The sequence below is a fragment of the Branchiostoma floridae genome, chromosome 8, assembly GCF_000003815.2.
Source record: "Branchiostoma floridae strain S238N-H82 chromosome 8, Bfl_VNyyK, whole genome shotgun sequence".
NCBI classification, from domain to species: Eukaryota; Metazoa; Chordata; class Leptocardii; order Amphioxiformes; family Branchiostomatidae; genus Branchiostoma; species Branchiostoma floridae.
In genome coordinates, this window is record NC_049986.1 from 11,378,524 (window position 1) to 11,404,894 (window position 26,371).

The window sequence follows — 26,371 nt, forward strand, 5'->3', positions numbered from 1 at the left end:
TCACTGCTAATTACCTGAATGCTACTGAACTGTCTGTCAGCGTAGTAATTTACAAAATTTATGACCTTACATAAATAATGTCACACCGGCCCCTGTCAGGCTAATGGTAGACTATCTCATACATGTAACCCGGTGAAGATAAGCTAATTTTAATAAAATATAAAACAGTATGCTGATTAGACTTTCCCAAAGACATAACCTTTATTTCCATTGCATGGCTTGTCACCTACTACAACCCACATCCTACAGGGAGAGCTGAGAGAGGACCACTCTTGGTGATCCTGCATTAATGGGTTACACTTCAAGGACAAAGTCGGAGCCACACATCCATGTCAAGCGAAGTATGACAACACTTTTCTAAAGAGTTAAATGAGCACTTTTCCTGTTTCACATAACTTATGCTCATTACAGAAGAACACTGGAAGTATTTCTAGGTCACACATAATAGGTTCAATGGATACAATCATCCATAGTCATAGACTCTTACTCTGGTGCAAAGTGAAAAAAAACTCCTGTTGCAAAAGCTGTTTTGTACTACCTCCATGTACATTGTATATGAGCTTTCTTGTTTCTGGGTACACAGTATCTAAACTGCTGTTTGTGGAGTATGTTTTCAAAGGGTTCACATCTGCTAATGAGTATGGATTGCAACTTCACGATTGCTTGTATGTACAGATAGAGATCTGGGAAGATGTCATCCACAAAATCAACCTTGGTTGGCCTTATTTTCTGGCCTGTCAATTGTGTAGACTAAGATACAATTAAACAGGTTGGAATTTGATGAGTTTCATGGGTGGTGCCCTTGATGGCTTGTACCATGGCAGGGGACATGCCAGGCAAAACCTTTAGTTCTATTCCATCCTTGGGGTGGATAAATGGTAGGGGTGTTTTTTTTTTCTTAGACTGGTCTGAAAAAAATGGACTTTAAAAACAGTTTGGACCAATTAGTACATGAATATAACATATTGGTGGGTGGCCACACATTTTTGTGCTTACCAGTCAAACAGCAAAGTAGAATTTACAGTCATTTCTAGAAAGTTTCTACAGCGAAACGTACAGAAGCAGTCTTATTTTCATGAAGTAAGGATTTTAAAACACCGGCGTGTGTCTGATACTCCATCAAACAAATTTAGTGAAAAGTTTTGAGTATTCCCAGACCATCAGGTTCAGGTTCGGCCCGGAACCTGATCCTCTGGACCTGAACTAAATCTGTGCCTGAAATTTTTGTACTGGTACCCACCCCTAATATAGAGGGTCGTATCAGCCACCTAACTGCTGCATACTATTACTAGTATTAGGAGGGCCTGCTGCTGTGTCTTAATACAAGAGTCCAGCATGGTGACAACTGGGATACCACCTGAGTCTTACATGTACCTCTCCTCTACAACTAAAACAATAACTAATTCTTACCTCCTTTAACTGACTGGTATGGGTTAACACTTATACATCCCTCTGTTCATTGAAAATGTCATTTTTATACTAGATTTGAATGGAATCCCACAGTGACAATGGCTACACACCATGTCACGTGATCAGGATTTTGAGGAGGTAAACATGCTTGCATACTGTCAATGTGGTGCACTGTAATGCCTGTGCCTGTACACACAAGACTGCTTCTACCAAAGCAAACAACCATAGTGTGCTATATCATGCAGTATCACTATATTCATCTAAGTTTCACAAACATAAATTATACATAAATTGTAGCTGTACAACTATAGTACTAATGACTTGGAAATTTGCCTATGCTATACTGATGCTACATGAGGTCAAGATCCTTGTACTACTGTAACAGTATATCAGCAAACTTTCTAAGTCCAGGTGGAGGACTGTGTCACAGTATGCCACTGAAGTAGACACCACAACATTCGTACATATATAAAGTTATGTCAACTCTGTGCAAAGACGTCAAACAGCCAAGAAAAGCTCCTCTTCCTCATTAAATGAAGTGCCTCCTCTGCATTGTTTGATTTGCAAAAGCTTGAAGTACCTCTTCCAAACACAGGGCAGCAACACCCACATTTTGTAGAGCACACAAGCAAAGGAGTAGGAATCAGTTCATAACACCAGAACTGAGAGTGTTGATGATCAAATATCACAAGCTAAAACTTACCACCCTTAGGCGCCTTACCAAACAGTTTGCGATGTTTCTTTCTCGCTCAGCAATACATGTACCTTACGCCAGCACTTTCCTTAGCAAAGCCTCATGTTTGCAGGGTCATTGCATGACATATCACTTCTCTGCTTTGATAGACACTATGAGAACATACTTTTATAATCTCAGCCCTGTGTAGACTTTAACTTTACCCTCAGGCCATTGGGCAGCATTTTCTTAGCCCATTCAAGCAGCCACCGCACCGGCACTCATACCCCTTCAGTGCTGCTATGCTAGAACTGGCACCAGGTGCTTTTTTTTACTCTAGACATGGCTGAATCATGAAGAGATGGAGCATCTACTAGGTCATATGCCCTATGTGAAAGCTTTTCCCCAGGACCCCGACTGGTCCTTCTACAGGGCGATGCTCCTGGCCTGCTACCAACACACACACGCTGGCAAACGCTTGCTTTTTTCATCCAAGTTGGACACACATCGTGACCGGTGGTCCATCTGAGTGTGGTTGGGACGTAGTTGAAGTTGTGGGTGAGACGTGGGCTCAGGGTGGGGTGTTGTCTCGCTGTTGTTTCTGCTGCTGCAGGAGCTGCTCCAGGGCTGACTGACCCGAGCTGGCAGGGGTGCTGGACCAGATAGACTGATGCCAAGTGAAGAGAAATAAGAATTACAGGGGGAGTTACTCTAATGGCAGATGTCAAGCCTATGTGAAACAGTCAACGAGCTTTCACCACATTTCTTGATTTCAAGAAATTCACTGAATTTGAAAATAATCAGAGACCTGTGTGTATTTTTCATCTGAAAATCACCATCAAATTTAACAGGCCTTGGAAACCTGTGAACATCAGCCATTCCCTAAAAATTGTGCCATAATGAAGAACGGTCTGAACCCCACTCATGTAACTGCCAAAAATGTTGTTAAGATCTTGTAGGCTCGTTGCCTTATCAATTTTATCGAGTGATGGGGATTTATGGTCGTACATGTAGCTTTACCTCCTACAGAGAAAAGACAATCTTGATACTTAAACTTCTCAATGCTACATAAATTTTGCAAATGTCAATTTATTCCTACAAACAAGAAAGCCTAAGTAGAATACTGCAGAAATAGTAATTGTAGGTCTGAACCTGTAGATCACTGGAGAAGTAGCCGGTGTTGCCAGTGTCTGTGGTGGATGTGGAGGGAGGGGGCCAGGAGCTGCCAGAACTGCTGAACCCCAGCCCTATGTTGGTCCCCAGCTGACTCAAGTGACTACTCTCTGTTCCTGAAACATCAAGCCCCAGATACAAAAAAATTAGAATCAGACACCGAAACACCTATTCAAACACGGGCTTGATCTATTCACAAAATTCTTCATTGGAGGTCCAGTAGGATTGGAATGACTCACACGTGGTAAGTGTAAGGAAAGCAAGAAAGGAGTTCTTCAGTATTGTAATAACTCAATTGTAATCATATTTTTGGTTGTAACATTTGACTAGTTACCCATTCTGTTGATTTGCATTTCAAAGTGTATTATTAGATCTTCATCAACAGAAATGCTGTTTCATTTTTATTCTTGCTGTGGCTGATTTCTTAATGATGATTTTGACATTAAGGCTAATTTCTGTACATCGAATCAAAGTGAATGGGGGATGGCCCAAGGAAAAGAAATTATTACTGTAGTTTTCTGGTGCATGTTTGTTGATTTTGATATTGGACTTTGTAGTGACTGTTTACATATTTCCATTCAAACAATAAACAGTAACGTTATTCATCCTGAAGAAGGCGGCAGTGGTCATTGAAAATCTGATCCGTGTACACCTTAGTGTTGGAAGAAGGTTTAACATTACATTATGATTACTATCATCACATGTACAGATGAGCTTCCACAATGATAAACAAAACAAAGTCATCCTTACCTGGGAATGCTGACCCTTGGTACTGCCCTCTGCCCTGGTTGCTGAAGCTGCCCCTGTCCTGTGGATGACCGGAATCTGGTTGGTACCTGTCAGGAAACCCCTCCGCCTCCTGTGCCAGGTACTGGCTGCCCAGGTTCCCCTCCAGGTGTAAAGTGTCCCTGAAGGCCTGGGAGAAACTCGTCTCACTCGCCGAGGAGAAGGAGTCCGACAACAGGCTTGAGGAGTACAGGCCTGGAGAAGATGGAATCATTTTGATATCAGCATTTCAGGGTGCTCATTTTCATTTTCATCAAAGGTTCAACCATTGCTCATATATATCACTATGATATTTTCCAATGGATAATACAAGTCTTAATGTTGAACAAGTGTAGCTCTTGCTACTGTAGTATTAACCTTTTCATTACAAACTAGTGACTAGTAAGATGAACAAAAATCAGACCCGAAAAACTATTTCACAAGTACAATTTCTAAGAGGTGAAAACAGTTACCAGTACCTTTTTCTTCTGTTATTAGAAATCAGTTACTAAATACATTGTCATTACCATTATGGGATGTTGAGAAATTGAAGGTTGTTTGGAATCTGACCTCTGTCCGTGAGGGACTGTCCAGTACTGCTGGTGATGGGAGTTGACCAGGAGGACTGGAAGAGGGAGTAAGACCCACTGCCTGTAGACTGGGGTGGGAGGAGACCAGGACTGTAGTCTGTGAACACAGCCTGCTCTGGGCCAGGGGAAGCCTCGGGACTGAAAAAGGAAAATATTTGATATTAACCAAGTTTACAAAACTTGCCCAGATCTATGGTCTTAGACATGTGAGGCCTACACCTTAAATAAAAAGTATTTCCTTCCTTACTCCTTACTACATTTAATGATTAGTCCTTCCTTGTATTAGGCTTTGAAGACCTAGGGTGTCTTTCAAGAGGTATAAGATGATAGTGTTGAATGGATCTTTGTCTTCTTACCGGGAATAGCCATCAAAGGATGATCCACTGGAGGTAACTGTTGACTTCCCCTGTTTAAAACAAGGAAGACATGAAGGGTCATGAAAAATTTACCATGATAAAAAACTGCAGAGGCTACACTTTGCAAATGCTACAGTGTTAAATATAATACCTAACAAATATGATGTTTGTTAACATTATTATGGTGTGTGTATACCATATATCATGTATGCAAGAATATACATGTACTAGTATGAATGTTCCTAGGGAAAATTCTCTGTCAGAATGAATTCATTACTATCTTTCCTGCGCTGTGATTGGCGATGCCTATATTAGGCGAAGACCCAATCCCATATAAAGGCAGGATAGACTATTCACATGCAGTTTGACGGACTCCTCCCCACAGCCGGTTCGTCGACGCCATGGCTACGGAAACACAGAAGATCCACAGAAAGACCGCCAGCAGGTTTTCGGGGTGTAGAAGAGAGACCGAGTATTTACCTCGTTTGCGTTTACAGGGAGTATAGAATTCGAAGATTGCCCTTTTAGTGTCATAAAGATTTCGTATTTTATTTTGCTTTGTGAAACTGCGAGAAGTTGTTGCTGCGTAGGGACGAATGTGAGTTGTCTGCGTTTTTGCACGTGTATCGCTCTTTGTCATGCTGAGGTCCGTTCTTCTCGCAGACACTGGCGTGCCGGGCATTGTGTATGGGTGATGGAAGAAAGCATGCCTCACTGCGAGAATAGACGCTTATTTTGGGCGTTTGTTAGACATCACAGGTATATGCAGTACTGTCTGGCAGAACGTCGACGGAGAAGGCAAGTGACACCGCCGGCACGGCCGACCCCAGCATGACTGACGCAGCAGCCTTGTGATTGAGCCGGACGTTCCATAGCAGAGCACCAGTAACACTGTTTTTGATAGTGAGACTCACCAGGACAAGTCTGCGATATCTACGACCTTCTGAGAACGGGTAGGGAAACTTGCCGACAACAGAGAAGATAGAGTAGTTTCCTACGGGCATAGGATTTACAAGCCAAGCAGGTACGCAAGGTTTTGAGCTCGCCGCCATTTTTGGCGTCTTGTGGAATTTTCCATTTTGATTTGTCTTCCTACGTTGGCTGTTTTTCTAGTGGATCCCTCGGCTGTTTTCTTTCTTGTTCCTTCATGATTTTATTTTCCTGTTTTCCCCTTTTGTATGATTTTGGTGTGTTTTGTTGGTCAGCAACTATTCTGTCGTTCATTTCGTTTAGCGACTCATAATTTGCATATGTTTGCGCATCGCACATGTTTCGCGTGCGCAGGTGTGAGTGATTCTATTTGGTAAAATAGGCTTGGTATAATTAATTTTGTGTTGTCTCATTTGAGTTAGGTATGTTGATACAGCTGAGCCACCGTTAGGGCTGCCGTTTACCCCGTCTTTTCGCCATAGGAGCCTTTGTGAAGCGGTACAACGTTGTTCCAGTTTCCGCACGCTCGGAGCAGAGCCCGACCTTTTTTTATCAAGAAAGAGTTGGAGGCTTCAACTTATCACTGGTAGCTCTATGGGTGAGTTACGTTCTTTGAAAGGCTTTAGACAGTATTTGGTATAGTTTTTTGTCTGCCTATCACGTTTGTTGTTGTTGTTGTGGAAGGAGTCGAACGTATTGCCTTATTTTACGTATTTTCCTTTTGTTTTTTTCTGTATATTTGCTTTGTTTAATTTTGAAGTTAGGTTCGGCGATTCTGGGCATTGCATTTTGTGGACCAGCCAGCATTCAGCAACCCGAAAGCTGAGGGACCAGGCCTCAAGACGCTCGGACAGCTGTCAACCACTGCGGCAGTTTTCCTAAGGTGTGTCCTATATCTCAGCTAGAGGTTGTTATCTTGTTGCTCGTCAGGTCGGCAGACAGCCTCGAGTTTGTAGCGAGATTTCAGGTGATTTGATTTTTTTTTTTTATGAGCCGATTTGCTTTTTGTTGGGTTTCTCGCTTGACAGGTTCTTGGACAACCCTAGGTAGAAAAAAAAAAGTGTTTGCAGTTTTTTGTCTGGTTGGTGTCATGCAATAGTTTGTTGGACAATTGAACTGTTGGACAGTTTTTGTTTGCTGTTGTCGTACGACATGCTGTAAACAACCCCAGAGAGATAACAAGACTGCTGGAAAGTTTTGCTGTTGTTGTCATGCGACAGGTTGTTGGACAACCCCAGGTAAGTAACAAGACTGTTGGACAGTTTTGTTTGTAGTTGTCATGCGACAGGTTGTTGGACAACCCCAGGTAAGTAACAAGACTATTGGATAGTTTTGTTTGTGGATGGACGACGGGTTGTGGGATAGCACCAGGCAGGTAACAGGACTGTTGGACAGTTTTGTTTGTTGATGTACGACAGGTTGTGGGACAACACCAGGCAAGTAACAAGACTGTTGGACAGTTTGATTTGTTGATGTACGACAGGCTGCGGGACGGCACCAGGCAAGTAACAGGACTGTTGGACAGTTTGGTTTGTTGATGTATACGATAGGCTGTGGGACAGCACCAGGCAAGTAACAGGACTGTTGGACAGTTTTGTTTGTTAATGTGCGACAGGCTGTGGGACAGCACCAGGCAGGTAACAAGACTGTTGGACAGTTTTTGTTTGTTGACGTACGACAGGCTGTGGGACAGCACCAGGCAGGTAACAAGACTGTTGGACAGTTTTGTTTGTTGATGTACGACAGGCTGTGGGACGGCACCAGGCAAGTAACAGGACTGTCGGACAGTTTGTTTGTTGATGTACGACAGGTTGTGGGACAACACCAGGCAAGTAACAGGACTGTTGGGCAGTTTGGTTCGTTGATGTACGACAAGCTGTGGGACAGCACCAGGCAAGTAACAGGACTGTTGGACAGTTTGGTTCGTTGATGTACGATAGGCTGTGGGACAGCACTAGGCAGGTAACAGGACTGTTGGACAGTTTGGTTTGTTGTCGTGCGACAGGCAGTGAGACAACGCCAGGTAGAGTAACAACAGTGTACGACAGTTTTTTGTTTGCTGTTGTCGTATGACAGGTTGTTGGACAACCCCGGGTAGGTAACAAGACTGTTGGACAGTTTTGTTTGTTGTTGTCGTGCGACAGGTTGGTTAGACAACCCCAGAGAAGTAAAAAGGCTGCTCGACAGTTTTGTGACGCTGTGCTGTAGTACGACAGATTGTTTAGCAACTCCAGGAAGCCAACAAGGCGGTTGGACATTTTTTGTTTGTTGTTGTCGTGCGACAGGTTGTTAGACAACCCCAGAGAAGTAAAAAGGCTGTTAGACAGTTTTGTGGGTTGCCGTACGATAGATTGTTTAGCAACCCCAGGTAAGCAGCAAAACTGTTGGACATTTTTGTTTGTTGTTGTCGTGTGACAGGTTGTTAGACAACCTCAGAGAATTAAAAAGGCTGTTAGATAGTTTTGTGTGTTGTTGTACGACAGATTGTTGAGTAACCCCAGGTAAGCAGCAAGACTGTTGGAAAGTTTTTGGACTAGAGAAGTAAAGAGACTGTTAGACAGTTTTCTGTTATCGCACGATACGTTGTTACAAATTTGTTACCCAGGTGTTAGTGGTTGGTCGCACGACAGGTTGTTTAGACAAGCCTAGGTAGGTAACATGGCTGGCGGACAGTTTTTTTTTTATTTTGTTTGTTATGCGACAAGTTTTGGGACAACCACAGGTGGAGTTTAAGACTGAAGGACAATTTTTGTGTGATATGGAGCCGTACTATTAGTTATTGGACAGCTTCAGGCTGATAACAGGACTTGGTTTTCGTTCGGTTTGTTACTTGACAAGTCGAGGGACAACTCTAGGCTGATATAGTTGGTCGTGCGACAGGGCAGCCACATGTAGGAAATGAGAATAGTACAGTTTGGCTGGCTGACTACGACAGGTTTTGGTTAACTTCGTGATGGTACATACCGAGACTGTCCGATACTTTGGTGAGATTTGTGGCATTGCAGATTGTTGATGGACCCCGTGTAGATAACGAGAACGGCAAGCAGTTTTTAACGCGATTGAGAAAATATCTACAGAAGCACTGAAGTCGAGGCCGACAATTGTGAAGATTACGGTGTGCAATGTAGAGAATAGTACGTCGTGGATAGTTTTAGGACGGACAGCACAAGATTAAAAGTTGGCACTTATATACGTATAACTGCAAGGAGTTTGAACTAATTACGAGTATCATTCGTTCGTTTTTCAACACGCTATTGTATCGCTATGATTCTTGGTACACGTACGTTTTCTTTGAAGTACAAGACACAGAGCAACATTGTCGTAGAACATTCGTAACCAACGACGTATTCGTTAGGTGGTACAGGTTTTCAAGAGAAAGGATAGCTTCATCCCGAAGGACATGCAATATGATAAATATGTTACAGGAAGCATTCAGTACAACGCGCGTGGGTGTGATGCGAGGACGTCTGAAAATACCACCTCAAGTTCAGCAACTTAGACCCACCAGCCAGCTGAGAAGTACACGCAGCAAACCATATGGGAGGGCGGCGTGCAGGCAGGGATGGTGGCCAAGCAAAGGGATCAAGAAGTTTAAAACTAGACTTAAAATTCAGAAACAGAGAGACAACAGCCCCAGAATTTTTTACTCTCTCGTACGTTCGAATTTGTGACCTGAAGTTCCATTTTGCCTTAAAGTAACAGAAGATGCTAGAGGGCGTCTGTTAAACGCTTTCTTCGTAAAAAAAAAAGAACATCTATACTGTCTTAAAGTTCACTGTAGGGATGACCACTGTATTTGCTTGTTTTTAATTAGAACACATCAACGTCAGAAGTTGTCCAGGAAGTGACATGTTTTTCGTTGTAATGTTGAGAAACAACTAGTTATTAAATCGGTTTGCTGTTTTCGCCTGTCTCCATTTTCTTTACTTGGTAGTACGTTCCAGCGCTTATGGTTTATAAGTAATTTGAAAAGGAGCACGTTTAATATAAAGTGCCATGGATAAATACAGGTTCGTGTATCTTGGGTAGTAATTTGTTGATAACTTGACGAGGCACGAAAGTTAAAAGGCAGCAGTTATTTTGTCGTTTTATCAAAACATTTAGGCCAAAGTCTAATTTTGCTTCGTAGGTAGATCTGACATGTTTAGCTGTAATGAGTCCAAAGATGACGCTATAAAAGTTTCAGGTTAATATAGCCAGTATTAAAAGGTCACTGCTTACTTTCTAACTGTCAGCCTTTATTGGCACACACAGGGTTAAGGCTTATTTATAGAAGACATGAAGGTTTTGCTGCACATAAAATAAAATGTCTTCAATTTATCACATATGCTTTCCAAGCTAGACCTAGTAATATAGGGTTGGCTACCCATTGCAAAACGGCATTGACCAAAACTGGTTTCGTCAAGTATGTATCAATTCAAGGGTTAGTGGATTTTCCAGAGAGGTTGTTATCAGTGAAAAGCTAGAACAGTAGTGAGGAGGACTCTAACACTTCAATACAGATTTTTTTGTTTACTAATAGATACAATTATCCCAATGTATGTGACGTAGCTTGGTTTGCTAAACGGCAGTTGAAACAAATATTTGAAACCGAATGTCGACATTTTTTTTGTTTATACCCGAGTTCTGATAGGGAGAAATGGGATTATATTGGGTATTTATTCTTGCAATATGTCTGGGCCATTTGTGTACGTCAAATTTGGAGAGATCCGTTATACGAAAGTTACATCTGCTGCGATAATAGACCATGGTTACATACCGTGTCTATTCTTTTTATGGGGTTGGAAGTATGTTTGGAGTTTGCAACATCTGACAGAGGACATTTCTAGTAGTTTTTAGAAGAGGACCGCCGGCGATGCAAGAAATAAAAAGTATTAGACTGCACATTAGTTTTATTGTAGTTGATTCACTTCCGATAAGCAGGACACGATTAAAAGAATAATGAATGGAGATTGGGGTAGAAAGGAATAGAGAATGATGGTGTGAAGAACTTGGCGGATGAGAGTGGGAGAAGTAAGGATGAGAGTGGGAGAGAACGATAGAGTCAAGGAAGGTTAGGATGAGATTGGGGATAGTAGGAGGTATGGATATTTAAGAACGATGGAGTGAAGGAAAGTTAGGATGAGATTAGGAATAGTAGGAGGTATGCATATGTAAGAAGGAAGAATAGTAGCGCCAATATTGTATAGTGATTGTTATGGTAGGTCTGGACCACCACCCATATAAGTGGTAGAGTCCGCTAGTGGTTACGTCACGCACTGTGTGGTGCTGGTTGTTTACCATCATGGAACGGTTCCATAAGAAGTTGTCAATAGACTATGTTGAGTATGTTGAATATGCGTCCACTGTCGTCCTTGAGTATACACCGCACGCTGTCCCTATTAACGTGGAGTCAGCGGTTGGTCTCCTAGAACCCACACACGCACCAAGAAGCTTGGATGCCAGGCAACTCAGGTAATGATACTAAAAAGAAGAGGCGCGACGGAAGGCACCACCCCATAGCTTCATATGGATGAGTCAATCACTGCGCAGAAAGAATAGGTAACTATCTTTCCTGCGCTGTGATTGGCGATGCCTATATTAGGCGAAGACCCAATCCCATATAAAGGCAGGATAGACTATTCACATGCAGTTTGACGGACTCATCCGCACAGCCTGGAATCCGTCGAAGACGTGAACATGGGATAGAAGGAGTGGGACAAGGGAAAAGAGGTAGGCACGATGGAGCGCAGTTTTCTTTTTCGCCCGCCCACCCACCCACTCAGTCTGGGGAATGTTATATGTATCACATCTTCACGCGACTCCAGGCACCACCCCATAGCTTCATATGGATGAGTCAATCACTGCGCAGAAAGAATAGGTAACTGTCTTATAGTGAACTAATTTTATGAATGGGTCAGACTACTCAACAGTCAAAAATCAATAGTGTATGTTATGTTAGTATACATCATAAACTTTATGAATAGTTCTACAATAAGTACCTTTGACAGTGCTGGGAATGCCATTGCAATCCTGGAGGATGGGAAGGTGTCTACTGGCGACCGTCTCAGCTCTCGGCCCTGCTGCTGTAACTTCAGGTTGGCCCCTGGTGCGGTATTGAACGCTGGCATCCCTACCCCAGGGAAGCCTTCCTCAGCTCGATCTGCCGGGTATGTACCATCCTCTTTGTACAGGGGGCTGTGGTGTGCCTGTCCACCTGAAGCAGGCACTGGGGAACCCACTGCTCTGGACAGCCCCTCTGCTGGAATGCCCCTTGTTCTGCCCGGTTCAGGCCAGGATGTAGACACAGCTGGGGAGTACGTTTCCAGCCCTTCTGACAGCAGGCCTTGGAGGCCAGCGGTAGTGCCTGCTGGGCCGGAGAAGGGAGAGACGTACTGATGGTCGCTTCCCTTAGGGACCTGTCCTTGGTTTATCTTTCTGGTGCCTGGAAAGCCGGGCATTGGCAAGCTGTCTGCATTAGGTCCTTTCAAATCAGACTGTTCCATTCCTGAAGTGTTGATTGGCAGGCTGAACTGGTGCGGAAGTTCAGGAAGCTGTCCTGGCACACCAGGAAAAGTGCCTGCTGATTTGATCAGCTGCTGTTGAAGCCCTACAAAGGGTGGCAATGCCAACATCTCTAGTGAAATGCTCCCTGTAGGTAGCATGGGGTACTGACTGCTGTCCTGTGCTGACCGTGGTGGTACAGTTGCGACAGGAGGGCTGGGCAGACTCTGCTGTTGCTGCTGTAGCTGCTGCTGTAGTCTCTGCTGTTGCTGTAAGAGTTGTAGCTGCTGCAGGTGTTCCTGGTGTTGTACTTGGAATGGATGATGCAGAGGTACAGACTGGGGGGTCATCTGTGGCTGGTGTAGGGGGATCTATAGGGGTGAATGAAAACATCTTCATGTACATGTACTTTAAAAGGCAAGCAACACGGGCATCATTCATGGCTACACAAGAGACTGATTCTGTAGCCAACCCAGCCTTTGACTTAACAATTGGAAAACTGAAACATAAATATGCAAATATTTGATGGACCTGCAGCCACTCTCTCATTTTCTAACTTCTCTAACTTTTCCATCTTCAGTCTATTATCATCAGAATGAGGAGATTTGTAGCACTTATGTCACGAATAGTCACACTGCACCATAGATTAGATTTTGGAAATATCAGCTTAAACAAAATGAATGGATCAGCTTACCTTAACGAAGGAATGAAAAGATAACGTATTAAGTAGCACTGTCAAGCACTGCTTCCCTACCTGTTGTTGTCCCTCTCCCTGGCTGACCTCAGGTGACCTATTGTCCCTGGTGATGATAGCCTGGATCCCCACAGACTTCAGCCCTTCCTCAGACAGTATCTCCTCCACGCCCCCCTCCCCCTCTCCTGGCCAGGATGGAGTCAGCTCTTCTTCTTCTCCATCTTCTTCTGACTTGCCTCTAGCCTTGTCTTCTCTGACCTCCTCTTTTAAGGGGCTTGTGAACTTGAATTTTTGTGCACCTTGCTTGTCTTGTTTCTTCATCAAACTAGAAATAGGAAAAATTCCAATGTGGAGCTGACAAAACTAGAAATCTAGAATGGTCAAATTAGCAACAGAAATGAAAATAGGATTTAAGGCCAAAGCACCAGAAATTCAAATATTGCTATAAGATACAGTCAATTTTTTTTAAGTTGCAGACGTATATTGACCAACATGAGTTGCAATGTCTGACTCACCTTGGTCTGTTGTCCGTGATCCAGGTGCCGATGTCACACAGCCGCTGGCACCTGTACTGCACCTGCACCTCACCTGCCTCCAGGATGGAACTCTGGCCTTTGCTGAAGTCCAAAGGCCTGGGGAATAACAACATACAATACTTTGGATGTGCAAGTACATGTACAAATGTATGCCAGTGGTTACATGAACCCATTGTCTACCATCAGATATTCTGCAAAAGAAGTTTGAATTTAAGCAGATCTTGCCTTGAACAACAGATCAGATATTTGTAATAGAGTAAAACAAACTAGTAACATGAACAATTGTTACAGTATAACACAAGAAAATAGATACAAACTATTCCTTTCTATCAAAATATAGTTGAAACACGTTTTCACCTGTGTGCTTTAACCAATGGCAGGAATCCTTGCAGTTCAAAGTCCTCTGGCAAGGGCCGATCTAAATAAAAAAAGGAAGATAGCAACTCCGTTAGCAATACCCTATAAGGCACATACTTCAATGTTTAAAATCTGACAGCCATTGCATGAGCTTTATCATAGCTTTAACCCCTTTCTGTCAAAAGACAAATAATGAATAGTACATAATATATACATGTACATGTGTCTGCTGTACTAAGCTAATCTATGTACTTACTTGCTGGATTGTTGATCCTTTCTTTCAACTGTATACAGTTCAGAACTCTAGCCAGCTTTGGCCATATGCTGTTGGGGTGAAGAAAAGAACAGAATTTATCTTACTTGTCTCAGTATTTAGATATTCAAATGAGATATTACAAAATTTGATCAAAGATATACGTTCAACTTTTGCTCAGCACTTTGCCCACACTGTGAAATTTAACTCATGTAATCAATGGAATGCTACTCTAGCACCATGGACAGAGACAGGCCTATTCTGTTTAAGGAATGTTGTCGTAGTTTCTTTTCCAGTCATCTAATACTAATCATATCTTCTTCTAGTGTACAGCAAAAGTAAAGTCAAGGACATCTTACAGTAAAAATGAAATTCTGTTTTCCACAAAACTAGCACCAAGGACAGACATGGCAGCTTGTAGCAGTTGCAATAGTCAAGTACATACAATACTTTTGCATCTTTCTGGCTTTAGCTGGAGATCTGTTACAATGACCTCTTAGAGAAATATCTTTACCTATTTCCATCAATAAAGGGTATTATGAATGAAAAAAAGTCATAAAACCCCAAATGTAAAATGATTCCACCCTGAATATCAGAAACGTACAAGGGTTTATCCATGATTGTTTCTTCCTCGAACAGGTTGGGTCTGTGAGTGAGCCAGTCCAGGGTGACTTTGACGGCAGCCAGGCAGGGAGAGTCCTGGGCAGACTGTTCAGACTTGGTGGGGATGTAGTGCAACATCAGGCTCAGTAAGGACACTGGGGGAAGATAGGAGGGGGAAGAGATTAGAGGAGTTTTACATTTTTTGTAAAATCAACGATATTAAGAATGCACAACACTGCATTTCTGCAAGGTTGATTTTAAATAAAGATTGATTGACATTTCAAAAGGAAAATTGAACATTTTCCTCTACTTAACATCCAATAACACATTAACAAAAAGTGTGCCTTCATCTTCACCTGTATATACAGTCAAACCTGTACAAGTGACCACCTCTACATAAGGACCACCTGGCCAATGTGACAACTTTTTTAGTAATCCCTGGAATAAAGTTTCCAATTGACATTATCATTAAGAATCCTGTTTGTGGTGACCACCTTTCCATAAAGACCTGATTATAGTGCTCCACAAAGTGGTCTTGTGTTGTATTGTATAATGTAGTAAATGTGGCTGCCACATTTACAATCATTATGCAAGATATGACAAGAGTTCTGCAGCTTCATACATGTACCTTTACTGACAATAGGTCTATTATTGTGTTTGAAAAGAATACCATTTTCATACTTTCTGCAGATATGACAATAACCTCAACCTAACTAATCTTCAGGTTTTCTTCATTATTTGTTCTGAACAGCTTATGTTTCTTCTATCCCCATAGACCCAATGATAGCCCTGCGTACTTGACATGCCCAGCGCCAGGTTCCAACCCGCCACCTCCTCATCACTGTACGCGGCCGTGTCGATGTCCTTGTCTGTGGTGCAGTCCCGTACGTGGTGCAGTGAGAACAGGTTGATGGCCACCATGTACACCAGCTCTCGTAACGTGAACGCCTCTTGATACAAATGGGTCTGTGGAAGAAGCATTTTCAATTGATGCTATTGCTGTGTCTGCCACAATACTGGTGTCCCTATTTGTATTTCACTGACATATTCAAGATAGGCTGACCCTATAAAAGTGGCCACCATGAAATGCCTTCAGCAAAAAAGAGAGAATACCAGAGTCCTAAAAATGCTGTGTACATGTATGCTTGAGACATGATGATACAATAAAATGTAAATGAGGACACCAACATGGCAATCATGACCTTTAGTAAGCATTCTACAATAACTTAGCAATACATAAAGATCCAAACATATTGTGGTCATAGAAAGTTTAAGAAAAGGTCAATATTTAAAACAACACCTAAAATAACCTTCAAGGAATATTTTACATGAAGATTTCGGCTCAAACTTAGATCTACATACTTACCCTGAACTGACTGATCAGCAAGTCTTTGATTTTAGCAGCAAAGGGCAAATCTGAGAAGAAAAAAATACTTTTGATGATCTGTGACATGTCAAACATTATTTTTTCAAAGTCAAAACATTTCATTCTTTAAAGAAACTTAAATGTTACCACATAATGTACATGCTTATGCCGGGCTGAAACACTATCACTAACACGAACACTAAGGTTGCATAAGGGGCTACTTGTATATACATGGTGAATTGTTAAGGAAAAAATTGCATGTTTCAACAAAAGCATTGTCCAACCTTTGCTCAGGTAGATGTGTGCATGAAACCTTAGGAAGTACAGAACAACCTCATGGGAGGACAGCTTGTGGGTCTTCAACTCATTCTCTCTACAAGTAAACAAACAAGGAAATATAAACATCGAAAATAGGAGGAATTAGAGGAAGCCAAAAATATATGTGGCAATAGCAGAAAATAGCATAGGAAATACTGTAGTAATTATAATGTATTAAATTCACTCATAAAGACTCATAAAAGGAATATTTACTTTGCAAACAAAATTGTATGCCATACAACAAGATTGTCAAAAACTTATCTAGCAGGACAGATCCAAGTATATAAAATTCTCTCTCCTTAACAATAATTTACAACTTACAGTTTAAAGTGTCACTAATATAAAGTAGATTGTTGGAAGATGTAGAAAAGTCACAATGGCTCATTCAAGGACTATTGTCATCATCTCTGAGAATATATCATGTACACTGTACATGTATATGTACAAAGATAGGTATTGTATAACGAGTGCACTGACCCATCAGCCAGTTTGGAGAAGGTTTTGTTGAGGTTTGTGGCTGCAGCAGGAAAAGGATGCTTGACTGCGATGCTGCGGCAGTAGTAGAAAACCATCGGCAGCTGTTCCGCTCGTGATGCAGCCAGGATAGCCATCTGGTTATAGGGCTGACCTGGAGGTCACAGGTCAAACTTCATTTAGAGCACTACATCATACAAGTTGCAAGTGTTTCTCATGTTTTCTGCTCTTGAGAAATCATAAATAAATGCAGTTGACATAGAAAAGGGACTACCCAGGTCCAGTTTTATTCTTTTACCCTTTAACAATTAGTCCTGAAAATTAAACATGTATATAATTTACATATATAATACATTTTTCAATGCTCAATTGTCACCACGAAACAAGACGGAAAGGCCAATTGAAGGATGAAGGTTACATGTACATCAATAGTACTGGAACATTATCTCTTCTCCTCAAGTCAGAGACGATGCAAGAGACGAGCTAGACTTAAAAACGTACTCACCAAATAGGAGATGGGGGGTTACGAAGGCTACTTAATACATTACAAAAAACAAGTGTCTGGCCTGGATGTCTCTATACTATAGTAATAGCAAGTTGCATGCCTGCTTGTCAGATGACAGTTTTGTGAGACTGACCATTATAAGGTACCAGTTGAGCAGCATGTCTGTAGAAGGACTCGGCCTGAGACAGCTGGTTCCGGTAGCGTGCGATGTCCCCCAGGTGCACCAGGCAGTGCTGACAGATGTACAGGCAGGAGCTGGGCTGGGGAGGCAGGATCTTGTGCCACGGACGCGGCTCTGGACATGAAGAAATTTGCAATGTTCAAAGGAACAGAAAATGCAAAGAGGGTTCATGTGATAGCATGTCAAGGGCTTGGACATATAAGTCTGATGAAACATCACAAGTACAATTACACCTAGACACCAAGCAACAGACTTATATGTTGTATGGTCTGCTTTATAATGTGATATACTATTTACCATGCAAAGGATCTGACTTAAATGCAGATAGTCACTACTACCAGTATATAGGTCAAGGCAATTCTCAGCATCTTTTCCAAATTTGAGGGGCAGCTCTATACAATTTAGGGCATTTACAATGAAATCATTACTAGTATATGAATATGAGCTTTGAGGACTTTGGTAACATGTCAAAGAACATATATTACATGTATCATACACGGTCTATATGACAAATATATACAGGTATCTGTGTGTGCACTCATAGACATCATACAACATAATAGGAGTGTTTTCCTTATTACATATAAACATTTACAACTACAAACATAGATTGGCAACGCATACCTCCCATGATGCCATAGTTGGAGGACTTTGGCCTGAAGGGTAAGTCAAGGTCAAATGCGGAGCAGAGCTCCTGTAGCAGCTGGAGGTAGAACCCACTGGCACCCTCCAGGAACACTGCTAGACTGGCCTGGATGTCTCTTCTGTTCGGGTTCTGGAACAGTAAATTAATACACACTTTGTACCTATTGTTAGCTTTCACAGAAAAGCATCACTACTGTATGTATATGAAGATTTGGCAACAGAAATGTAAATTCACATAAACTTGTGTCTAGTTAAAGACTGGATTAAAAATCTTATCACTTAGTACTGAAGTATGTAACATAGTAATTTGTTAGCAACTGATATCCTTTTGCTGGGATAAAGTTCTGTTCCACCAAATTTTTTAACGGAATAGTTGGGGTTATACGTACAGTTTTATCCTTGGTCTGCATCTGCATGGCAGTTATCTGGTTCTTGAAAGCATGGTTCCATCTGAAAATGAGACGGACCCATTTATTCTTGACAATGCTTATTATAATACCACATCATTTTCTCATGTCCATCCAGCATGTTAAAGACCATAGACTCAAACTACTCGAAAAAGGGAAAGGTCTTTGACTTAGCTGTAGCCTGGAGTCCAGCCTTGTTCACGGGGTAACAGGCTTCCGGAGCAGACTAAAGCTAACAAGGCTAAACTCCAGGATACTCTGACTACCTGATGAAGTACAACAATCAAGGATCAAGAGAAGAGGGGCCTCAGCTGAAATGAAGTGAAAACCATAGCATGAACCACTACTGTGACTGTCCAGTGCTTCAACAGGAACTGCAGAATTAGCACTAGGAACAATATACTGGTATAATACTATTAGTATTACTCACAAGTCTTGTTCCACCTTCTTGTCCAGAGCGTACTCCAGGTCAGTGACCAGGGCCTGCTGGTACAGGTCCTGTAGGGTCTGCCTGGATGTCCAGGCTTCCGCTGGACCCATCCGGCCATCTGAGGTGGGTACAAAATACAAAGTACCAGCCAAACTTACTACTGTATCATTTACATGTTGCTTAGCCAAAGATGTAAAAAATGTAGGGGTGGGTAGGTGGCATGCTACTACGGCTGCACAGCTAACTTCCTAAAATACGACTTGAGCGGAGCAAGGAGAAAGAAACGTGCTCTGTCCATGCGCTGTCTAGCTCAGGTGATGCTTACAACTGGGCAATCCTCCTGAGTGAGCAGGTGCATACCATATCCAATTATGGTTCTTCTTCTTTGTGTTTAGGTGGCCACCATCATCTTGTTGCTGTTTCTGCCACACTTATTTAAGTTATCAGTAGTTTGGTTGTGTTTGACCATCCTTTCACAACCATCTTCATCCTACATATAGCTTAACTTCCTCCATTTTAAGTGGCAAATTTCAAATGTTTAGTTTTAAGGCTCTGTTGACAACTTGATGTTTTGTCTATAGGGGTATGGGACATTTGACACTTTTGTCTGTCTCTAGCAGTAAAATTCCATCCAAAGATGGACACTGGAGAGAGCCCTGGCATGATCATTCTGAAGGTAGCATTGGCCACAGACATGATTCATTTATGGTCTTACCTGCCACATCAGCTTTCAGCACCTCAGCTTTTCTGTAAGGGCAATGACAGACACATGGTCATGTGTTATCGTGAATACTTAATCTACAAACACGTAGTTGAACATGTTCACAGAGATCCAGTTTGATAACCAGGCCAATTAACCATTGGTATACACTCTTATAAATTATACCCTGACCCAGGCTTTTAGCTAGGATTTTATAATAGGGAGTCCAAACTTACTGGTGAGTCGCGGTAAGTGACTATTGTAGGAGGGGTCTGGGGGCATCGACCTTCCATGGTGCAGAGTTTTTGATGATTTTAAGTTTAAAAAGTGCATTCTAAGGTATCCCAAGAGGCAAAAATACACAATGTACTGTTACAGATATCACAGTAGAAGACTGTGACCACAGATGACCTGGTTGCATCCCTGGTCAATCAGAATTTCATGCTTGTCAGAGGATTTTCTCCCCAGAATAGGGCGTCCAGGGGCATCAAATTTCTTGTTATTCTAAGAAAAGGGCGTCCAGGGGACGCGTTGACGCATGCCTGGCTAAAAGCCTGCCCTGACCTGATGCCCAACTTAATGGGGATATGAAAAGCTCAGGAGAAAAAAAAGTCCGATTCTTTAGACATTCCTGTCATGAACATGCAGTACATTTGAAAAGTTATAAGGTTTTGACTGTTTACACAACGACAAATTCACATTAAGCACAAAACAAAACTTCAAATGCACGACAAGTCAATGGCTTATTCAGGAACTAAAGACTTCGCAAGCTGATGAAGCCAGCTATGCTAATGTCATGGTTTAGTCTCTTTTCAGGAATTGAAGAAGTTTACTTTTTTTAGAATATGGCAAATTGACAATAACGTTATTAGAAGCGCGCAACGTTAATTAGCTAAACATAATTTAAACGTTAACTATAACAGTGGCGTCTTATACTGTAAAATTTCATACACTGAGACTTCGATATTCATAAAATGTATATCATTTTGAAGCCATGAAACACCAGCATCGTCTCTGATGCAAGTTTGAGTGAATTTGTTTTTCCACACCTGAGAATTTCTGCAACATTCATCTCACCCTCTTTCACCTCGCGAGGTCGCCGCCATTTTGACTTGGAAAATACCACTAGGGTAAATTTATAGGGATGATCTTTTCTTTCTGAGTTAACTATCAATTTTTGTTTTGGGTTCAAATATACACAAAAGTATCCGTAATGAAAAGAACACAATACTAAATAATAATATTTCTCGGAATTTATTACTTTTTATTGATATCTTTCTTTATACATAGATTAAAAGAAATATTTCAATCTCTGTCCTTTCCTCCGGTAGAAATGGACGAGTCATAGTACAAGTGGTAACCTTCGACCTTTACGACTTGCTCCTTGGAAAGTTCGCAGACACGATGCATGACTTATGTCATGTGTAGCAACTATTTTTGGCCCTTTAAGCCCAGAAGGTATCGAAGCATAAATATGAGAACAAAATGATAACGGAGTACTATCTATTCGGGTAAAATATTACATAATTTGTGTGCGAGGTGGGTGTCAATAATTTATATCTGCAATTTTAGTAAACTTTGCTGCTGGTGACTGAGCCTTAAGCAGGTATGCAAGCATTGAATATTGTATAATGCATATGAAGGGGTGTATTGCACATCTTGATGACATGACTGAAATTTTGTGCATGTAAAATTGCTGTGATGTCTCATTTAACTCAAAAGTTCAATCATAATGCTAACAATTTAATTTAATTAAGATCATCTTAAGAAAAAAAATGTATCATCTTACCTGATAAACTTTTATCATTGTAATAGTATCCAATGAATGAATCATGTACTACACAATCATATCATCCTTTGATATATTGTACATTTTATGCCTTAGCTTGTGATCATTACCATATTACCAATAGGATAGGATGGCACTGTCGACTGAAGACAAGCGCAAACTGCTACACAACAAATGGTTCAAAGATGTCAAGTTAGCGAACGGACTCACACAGGAACACTTGGAGGGTTTTGAGACATTTGCTGTGCGTGATGATGACGTTTTCGTAGCATCCTACCCTAAAACTGGTGAGTTTTGTGACTTTGTACTATTAGGTACATTCAACTTCATTTTGCTGTTAGTAGACTTTACCAAAATTGTTAAACATGGTTTGTTAGTATGCATTGTGTGTAGACATTTAAATTGGTGGTGCAACAGTTGCTTAAAGCTCTAGATCTGTCACTCTGTCATATGTCTGTTTTCACATCCAACAATTCACCACCTTTTCCTGCATTCCACCCAACTTTAGGCAGTACCTGGGTGCGGCAGATTGTGTCTCTCCTGTACTGTGACGCAGATCCTGAGAAAGATATCTCCACGTACAAAAGATTTCCATTTTTTGAAAGGTACGACCTAAGGACCCAAGCACCCGTCTACAAAACTATTGAAGCAGCACCTTCTCCAAGGCTGATAAAGACTCATCTGCCTTATGACTTGCTGCCCAGGGATGTCAGGGATGGAAAAGGAAAGGTAACAGGTATATCACTTGTTATCTGTAAGCAGAGCAACCAATCTATATATTCTGCCAATGGACAGGTCTTTTTTTTCTGCAAACCCTACTTGTTAGAGGCAGAGTATTGCAATGTGATTTATATATGAGTGAAGCATTATCATATAGAAAAGTGAATTTATTATGGTAGTATTGCATATTGTATTAACAGTGACGTCTGGGCACTGTCATTTCTTGTTTCTTAAGTTCAGTAGACACAATTATCTTGCACAACAGTCATACAGACAAGTGGCTGTCCTCAAGATATGCATCAATAAACAAATAAACAAATTGTGTAATAAACAATTGAATTTCATTTTCTGTTCCCTTACATCAGGTCGTGTATGTGACGCGTAACCCTCACGACACAGCAGTATCATTCTTCCACTTCTCCCAAGGAAACACCGCTTTACTCACATGGGACACATTTGATGAGTTTCTCAACAACTTTCTGGGTGGAAAAGGTTATACTCTTTAACAGAGCAGAGATTGTGTAACTCTGCCAACAAAATCTGTATCTATTCAGTTAGAGTTTCTTTCTTGACTTTTAAACTAATAACGTTAATTCTCATAGTTCTTACTCCTTAGTTGACTATCATTGTTGAAGTGCGTCACATTGTGATTTTAGTTATAAGTCAATAGCTTTTCATGTATGTTTGATCACCACAAACTTTATCATCTCTAAACAACACTAATGTTTGTTGTGTTTCTTTGACAGTGTCATATGGGGACTTCTACAGAAATGTTCTTGGGTTCTGGAAGCACAAAGATGATGCAAACATATTGTTCCTGAAGTATGAAGATATGCAGAAGGTGAAGATATAATTTCTTTATGAAGTTATGTCTTTCCTTAAGACACAGTCATAAAAAAACTCATATTGTAATTTGTAGCATTGTAAAATCCTACATGTATCTTACCACCCACATGTTGAACTCTAAAATTGTATGTGCTTCTTTTTATTTTCGTGCTGTTGTTCTCACTGACATTCAGGATCTTTACAAAGTGGTTGTAAGTGTCGCAGACTTTCTCGGGAAGAAATTTCCTGAAGAATCACTGCAGAGAGTTCTAGACCACTGCCGCTTTTCCGTTATGAAGAACAACCCCAGAGTCAACTATGAACCACTGGCAAGGAAGGGGATTTTGGATTTTAGCAAGTCCAAATTTATGAGGAAAGGTAAATATGGGTCCCTTAGCCGATTTTCTCTTGTGTGGTTTTCTATTTGAGATAGGATTCTTGAAGGAGAAATTTGTTCTTTGCCACATGTTGTAAAGCTGACCGATTGCCCTATTGCTACTAACACCAGGTCTTACAACTAAGCTAGTACATTTGCTGTTTTGGACGTGCTGTTTTTCTGCTGTTTTGTACATGAAAATACAATGTGCATTGACACTTGATTTGTTTGTTTCATATAGGAATAGTGGGAGACTGGAAGAACTACTTTTCAGCCCAGCAAAGAGAAACTGCTGATCGACTGTACAGACAGAGGACTTTGGGAACAGGACTGCACTTTGACTTTGAGCCCTGTGAACCAGCAAAACTGTAGAGATCCTGTGTTTTGCTGGCCTGAGGTTTTAGTAGTCTGCAAAGAAATCAAGATGGTGCATTCATTTGTAATCTCATGTATGATTAGATGATACATTCAGTACCAGCAGTGTAGATGTTAATAAACATTCTGATACATCTCATACAGTCTTTTACAACATCATTTATGAAAGAAATGTCACAAGAGTGCTGATATCTCTGACGATTTTTTTTACAATTTTTGCAAGTCCAATCGGATACATCCTTCTGGAGATATTCTTGAGTATACGCGCCCTGTTTAGGCGCAACCGCTAGCTACTTTTTTCAAAGACCGCCTGTCACGGCACCTGGTAGGGTGGTGAGTTAATACCGCGATTGTAGCTTAGGGTTCAAGTTCCGGCCCGGCACACTTGGTATGGTTAGAAAGGTTGCTTAGTAAGGAATCGAAGGATGAAAATCGCAGTCCAATCAGATACATCCTTCTGGAGATATTCTTGAGTATACGCGCCCTGTTTAGGCGCAACCGCTAGCTACTTTTTTCAAAGACCGCCTGTCACGGCACCTGGTAGGGTGGTGAGTTAATGAATGAATGAAAGACCTTTATTGTACATTCATGCCTCGACGGGCTAGGTACAGGTCACTGATAACAGACATGACTGATAACAGAATAACAAACATATGAAAAAAACAACAGGATACAATTTAACTAGTTGAAGGTACTAAGCTAACAGGATGGTCGACATCTTCTCGCTTCTTTGTACAGGTGTAGATATAAGAACATATAATGTTTGATAAACAGGGTTTGTCTAGGCGCATCAAAAATAGAAATTTATCCGTTGCATTAAGATGTTCAAAATATGGGAACTCTTTTCTGATATATTCATAAAGCACAATCCGTTCATTATGGTACAATTTACAGTGTAAAATAAAATGCTGTTCATCTTCTACATGTTGTAGATCACAAAATTGGCAGACTCTATGCTGCAGGGGGGTGCGGTTGTGCCTTCCAGTTTCGATATGTAACTTGTGGCAACTAATCCGGAGTTTAGTGACAGCTACTCTGTGCTGTATGTTTTTCACCACCAGATACTCTTCTTCTTTATAAATAGTCTTGAATAATCTATAGGTTCGTAATTTGTTACCGAAAGATTTGTCCCGGTTGTCATTGTGTATTTCGGTTCTAAATGTTTGAATGTAAATATCCTTTAATCGTTGGCTGATGGCGTTGGTTATAGGTAATAGGTTTGTTCCTAGAGATATCTGAGATCTCCATATGTAGGCAAAACCGCATTCCTCCAGTATCTTACGAACGCCGGACGCCCAGCACTTATTTCCATTATCATCTAGTTGTAATTGACAAGATAGGGCGTCGGCTTGTAGACTGTCAGCTGGCACGTTTTGATGGATTCTTAGAAAGTGTTTGATAGCGTTCAGGGAGGCTTCCAGTTGAATGGGGTACCTCCCTAATTCCGCTCTTGTGGCAAGGTTAGATGCTGGTCTGGGGACATTTAGTGCTTGTTTGCAGAATTTAAGGTGAACAGATTCAATGGGACAGGTTTTAGGGCTTTTAAATGCGCCCCATATTTCTGAGCCATAAAGTAGAATAGGTTTGACACATGCATCGAAAAGTTTGTTTCTAACTGGTAATGAGGCGGTGGCTTTATCTAAAGATTGTTTTATTCCGAATAAAGCCTTCAGACCTTTGCCACTCAGGTATTTGTTGTTAGCTTTAAACGTGCCAGCTGCACTCACAATAATACCAAGATAAGTATAACAAGTTACAATTTCTATTTCACGATTATCAAACAGGAGAGAACAGTTTTTAGGTAGACTGCCACCCTTTGTAAATACAATAATTTTTGTTTTCCTAAGATTTACTTTTAATTTCCAAAGTGCACAATAATTTTCCAGATTGTTCAAGGAATGCTGTAATCCCTGTTTGGACTCGGAAAAAAATTACCAAGTCGTCAGCATACAACAAGCATGGGACAGTTTTGCTGTGCATAAGTGGGGGATTACAAGGAGCACCGTCAAATTGGGACACAATATCGCTAAGAAAAAGGTTAAATAATGTAGGGCTTAAGTTACACCCTTGTCTCACACCACAGTTAGTAACAAAAGTTTCAGTCAATCCATTTTTAGATTTAACGCAGTTTATAGTCTTTGAATACATGCCTTCTATTACTTTTAGAAATTTACCACCAATACCGAGTTTACTCAATTTAAACAAGAGGCCGTTTCTCCAAACGGAATCAAATGCTTTGCTAAAATCAATGAAGCAAGCGTAAAGTTGACGGTTTTTGTTTAGATATTTGGTAACTAGTGTACTTAAAACAAACAGATTATCGGTAGTTCTAAAGTTTTGTCTGAAGCCTGCTTGGTGTGGCTGGAAGAGGTTATTGTGTTCTGCGTATTTGACAAGGCGTGAATTTAGAATGGAGGAGAATAATTTCCCTAAACAG

The 26,371-nt window shown here is 41.1% G+C and overlaps 2 protein-coding genes across 2 annotated transcripts; one reads left to right on the plus strand and one right to left on the minus strand.

Moving 5' to 3' along the window:
• Nucleotides 1–176: 176 nt before the first annotated feature.
• LOC118422079 (protein SMG7-like) lies at nt 177–21,014 on the minus strand. Its single transcript, XM_035829600.1, has 21 exons — nt 20,899–21,014; nt 19,865–19,896; nt 19,150–19,267; nt 18,702–18,762; nt 18,292–18,442; nt 17,620–17,781; nt 16,985–17,135; nt 16,474–16,562; nt 16,190–16,239; nt 15,621–15,789; nt 14,825–14,978; nt 14,224–14,291; nt 13,968–14,028; nt 13,590–13,706; nt 13,135–13,399; nt 11,879–12,751; nt 4,968–5,017; nt 4,592–4,749; nt 4,007–4,237; nt 3,236–3,372; nt 177–2,750 (listed from the first exon to the last, which is right to left on the minus strand). Exons 1-21 carry the CDS (start codon nt 20,919–20,921, stop codon nt 2,655–2,657), a joined length of 3,216 nt encoding a protein of 1,071 aa, XP_035685493.1. The 5' UTR covers nt 20,922–21,014; the 3' UTR covers nt 177–2,654.
• Nucleotides 21,015–21,199: 185 nt separating this feature from the next.
• Nucleotides 21,200–24,064, plus strand: LOC118421746 (sulfotransferase family cytosolic 1B member 1-like). Its single transcript, XM_035829247.1, has 7 exons — nt 21,200–21,360; nt 21,768–21,925; nt 22,147–22,367; nt 22,724–22,850; nt 23,105–23,199; nt 23,378–23,561; nt 23,801–24,064. Exons 1-7 carry the CDS (start codon nt 21,335–21,337, stop codon nt 23,929–23,931), a joined length of 942 nt encoding a protein of 313 aa, XP_035685140.1. The 5' UTR covers nt 21,200–21,334; the 3' UTR covers nt 23,932–24,064.
• Nucleotides 24,065–26,371: the final 2,307 nt, after the last annotated feature.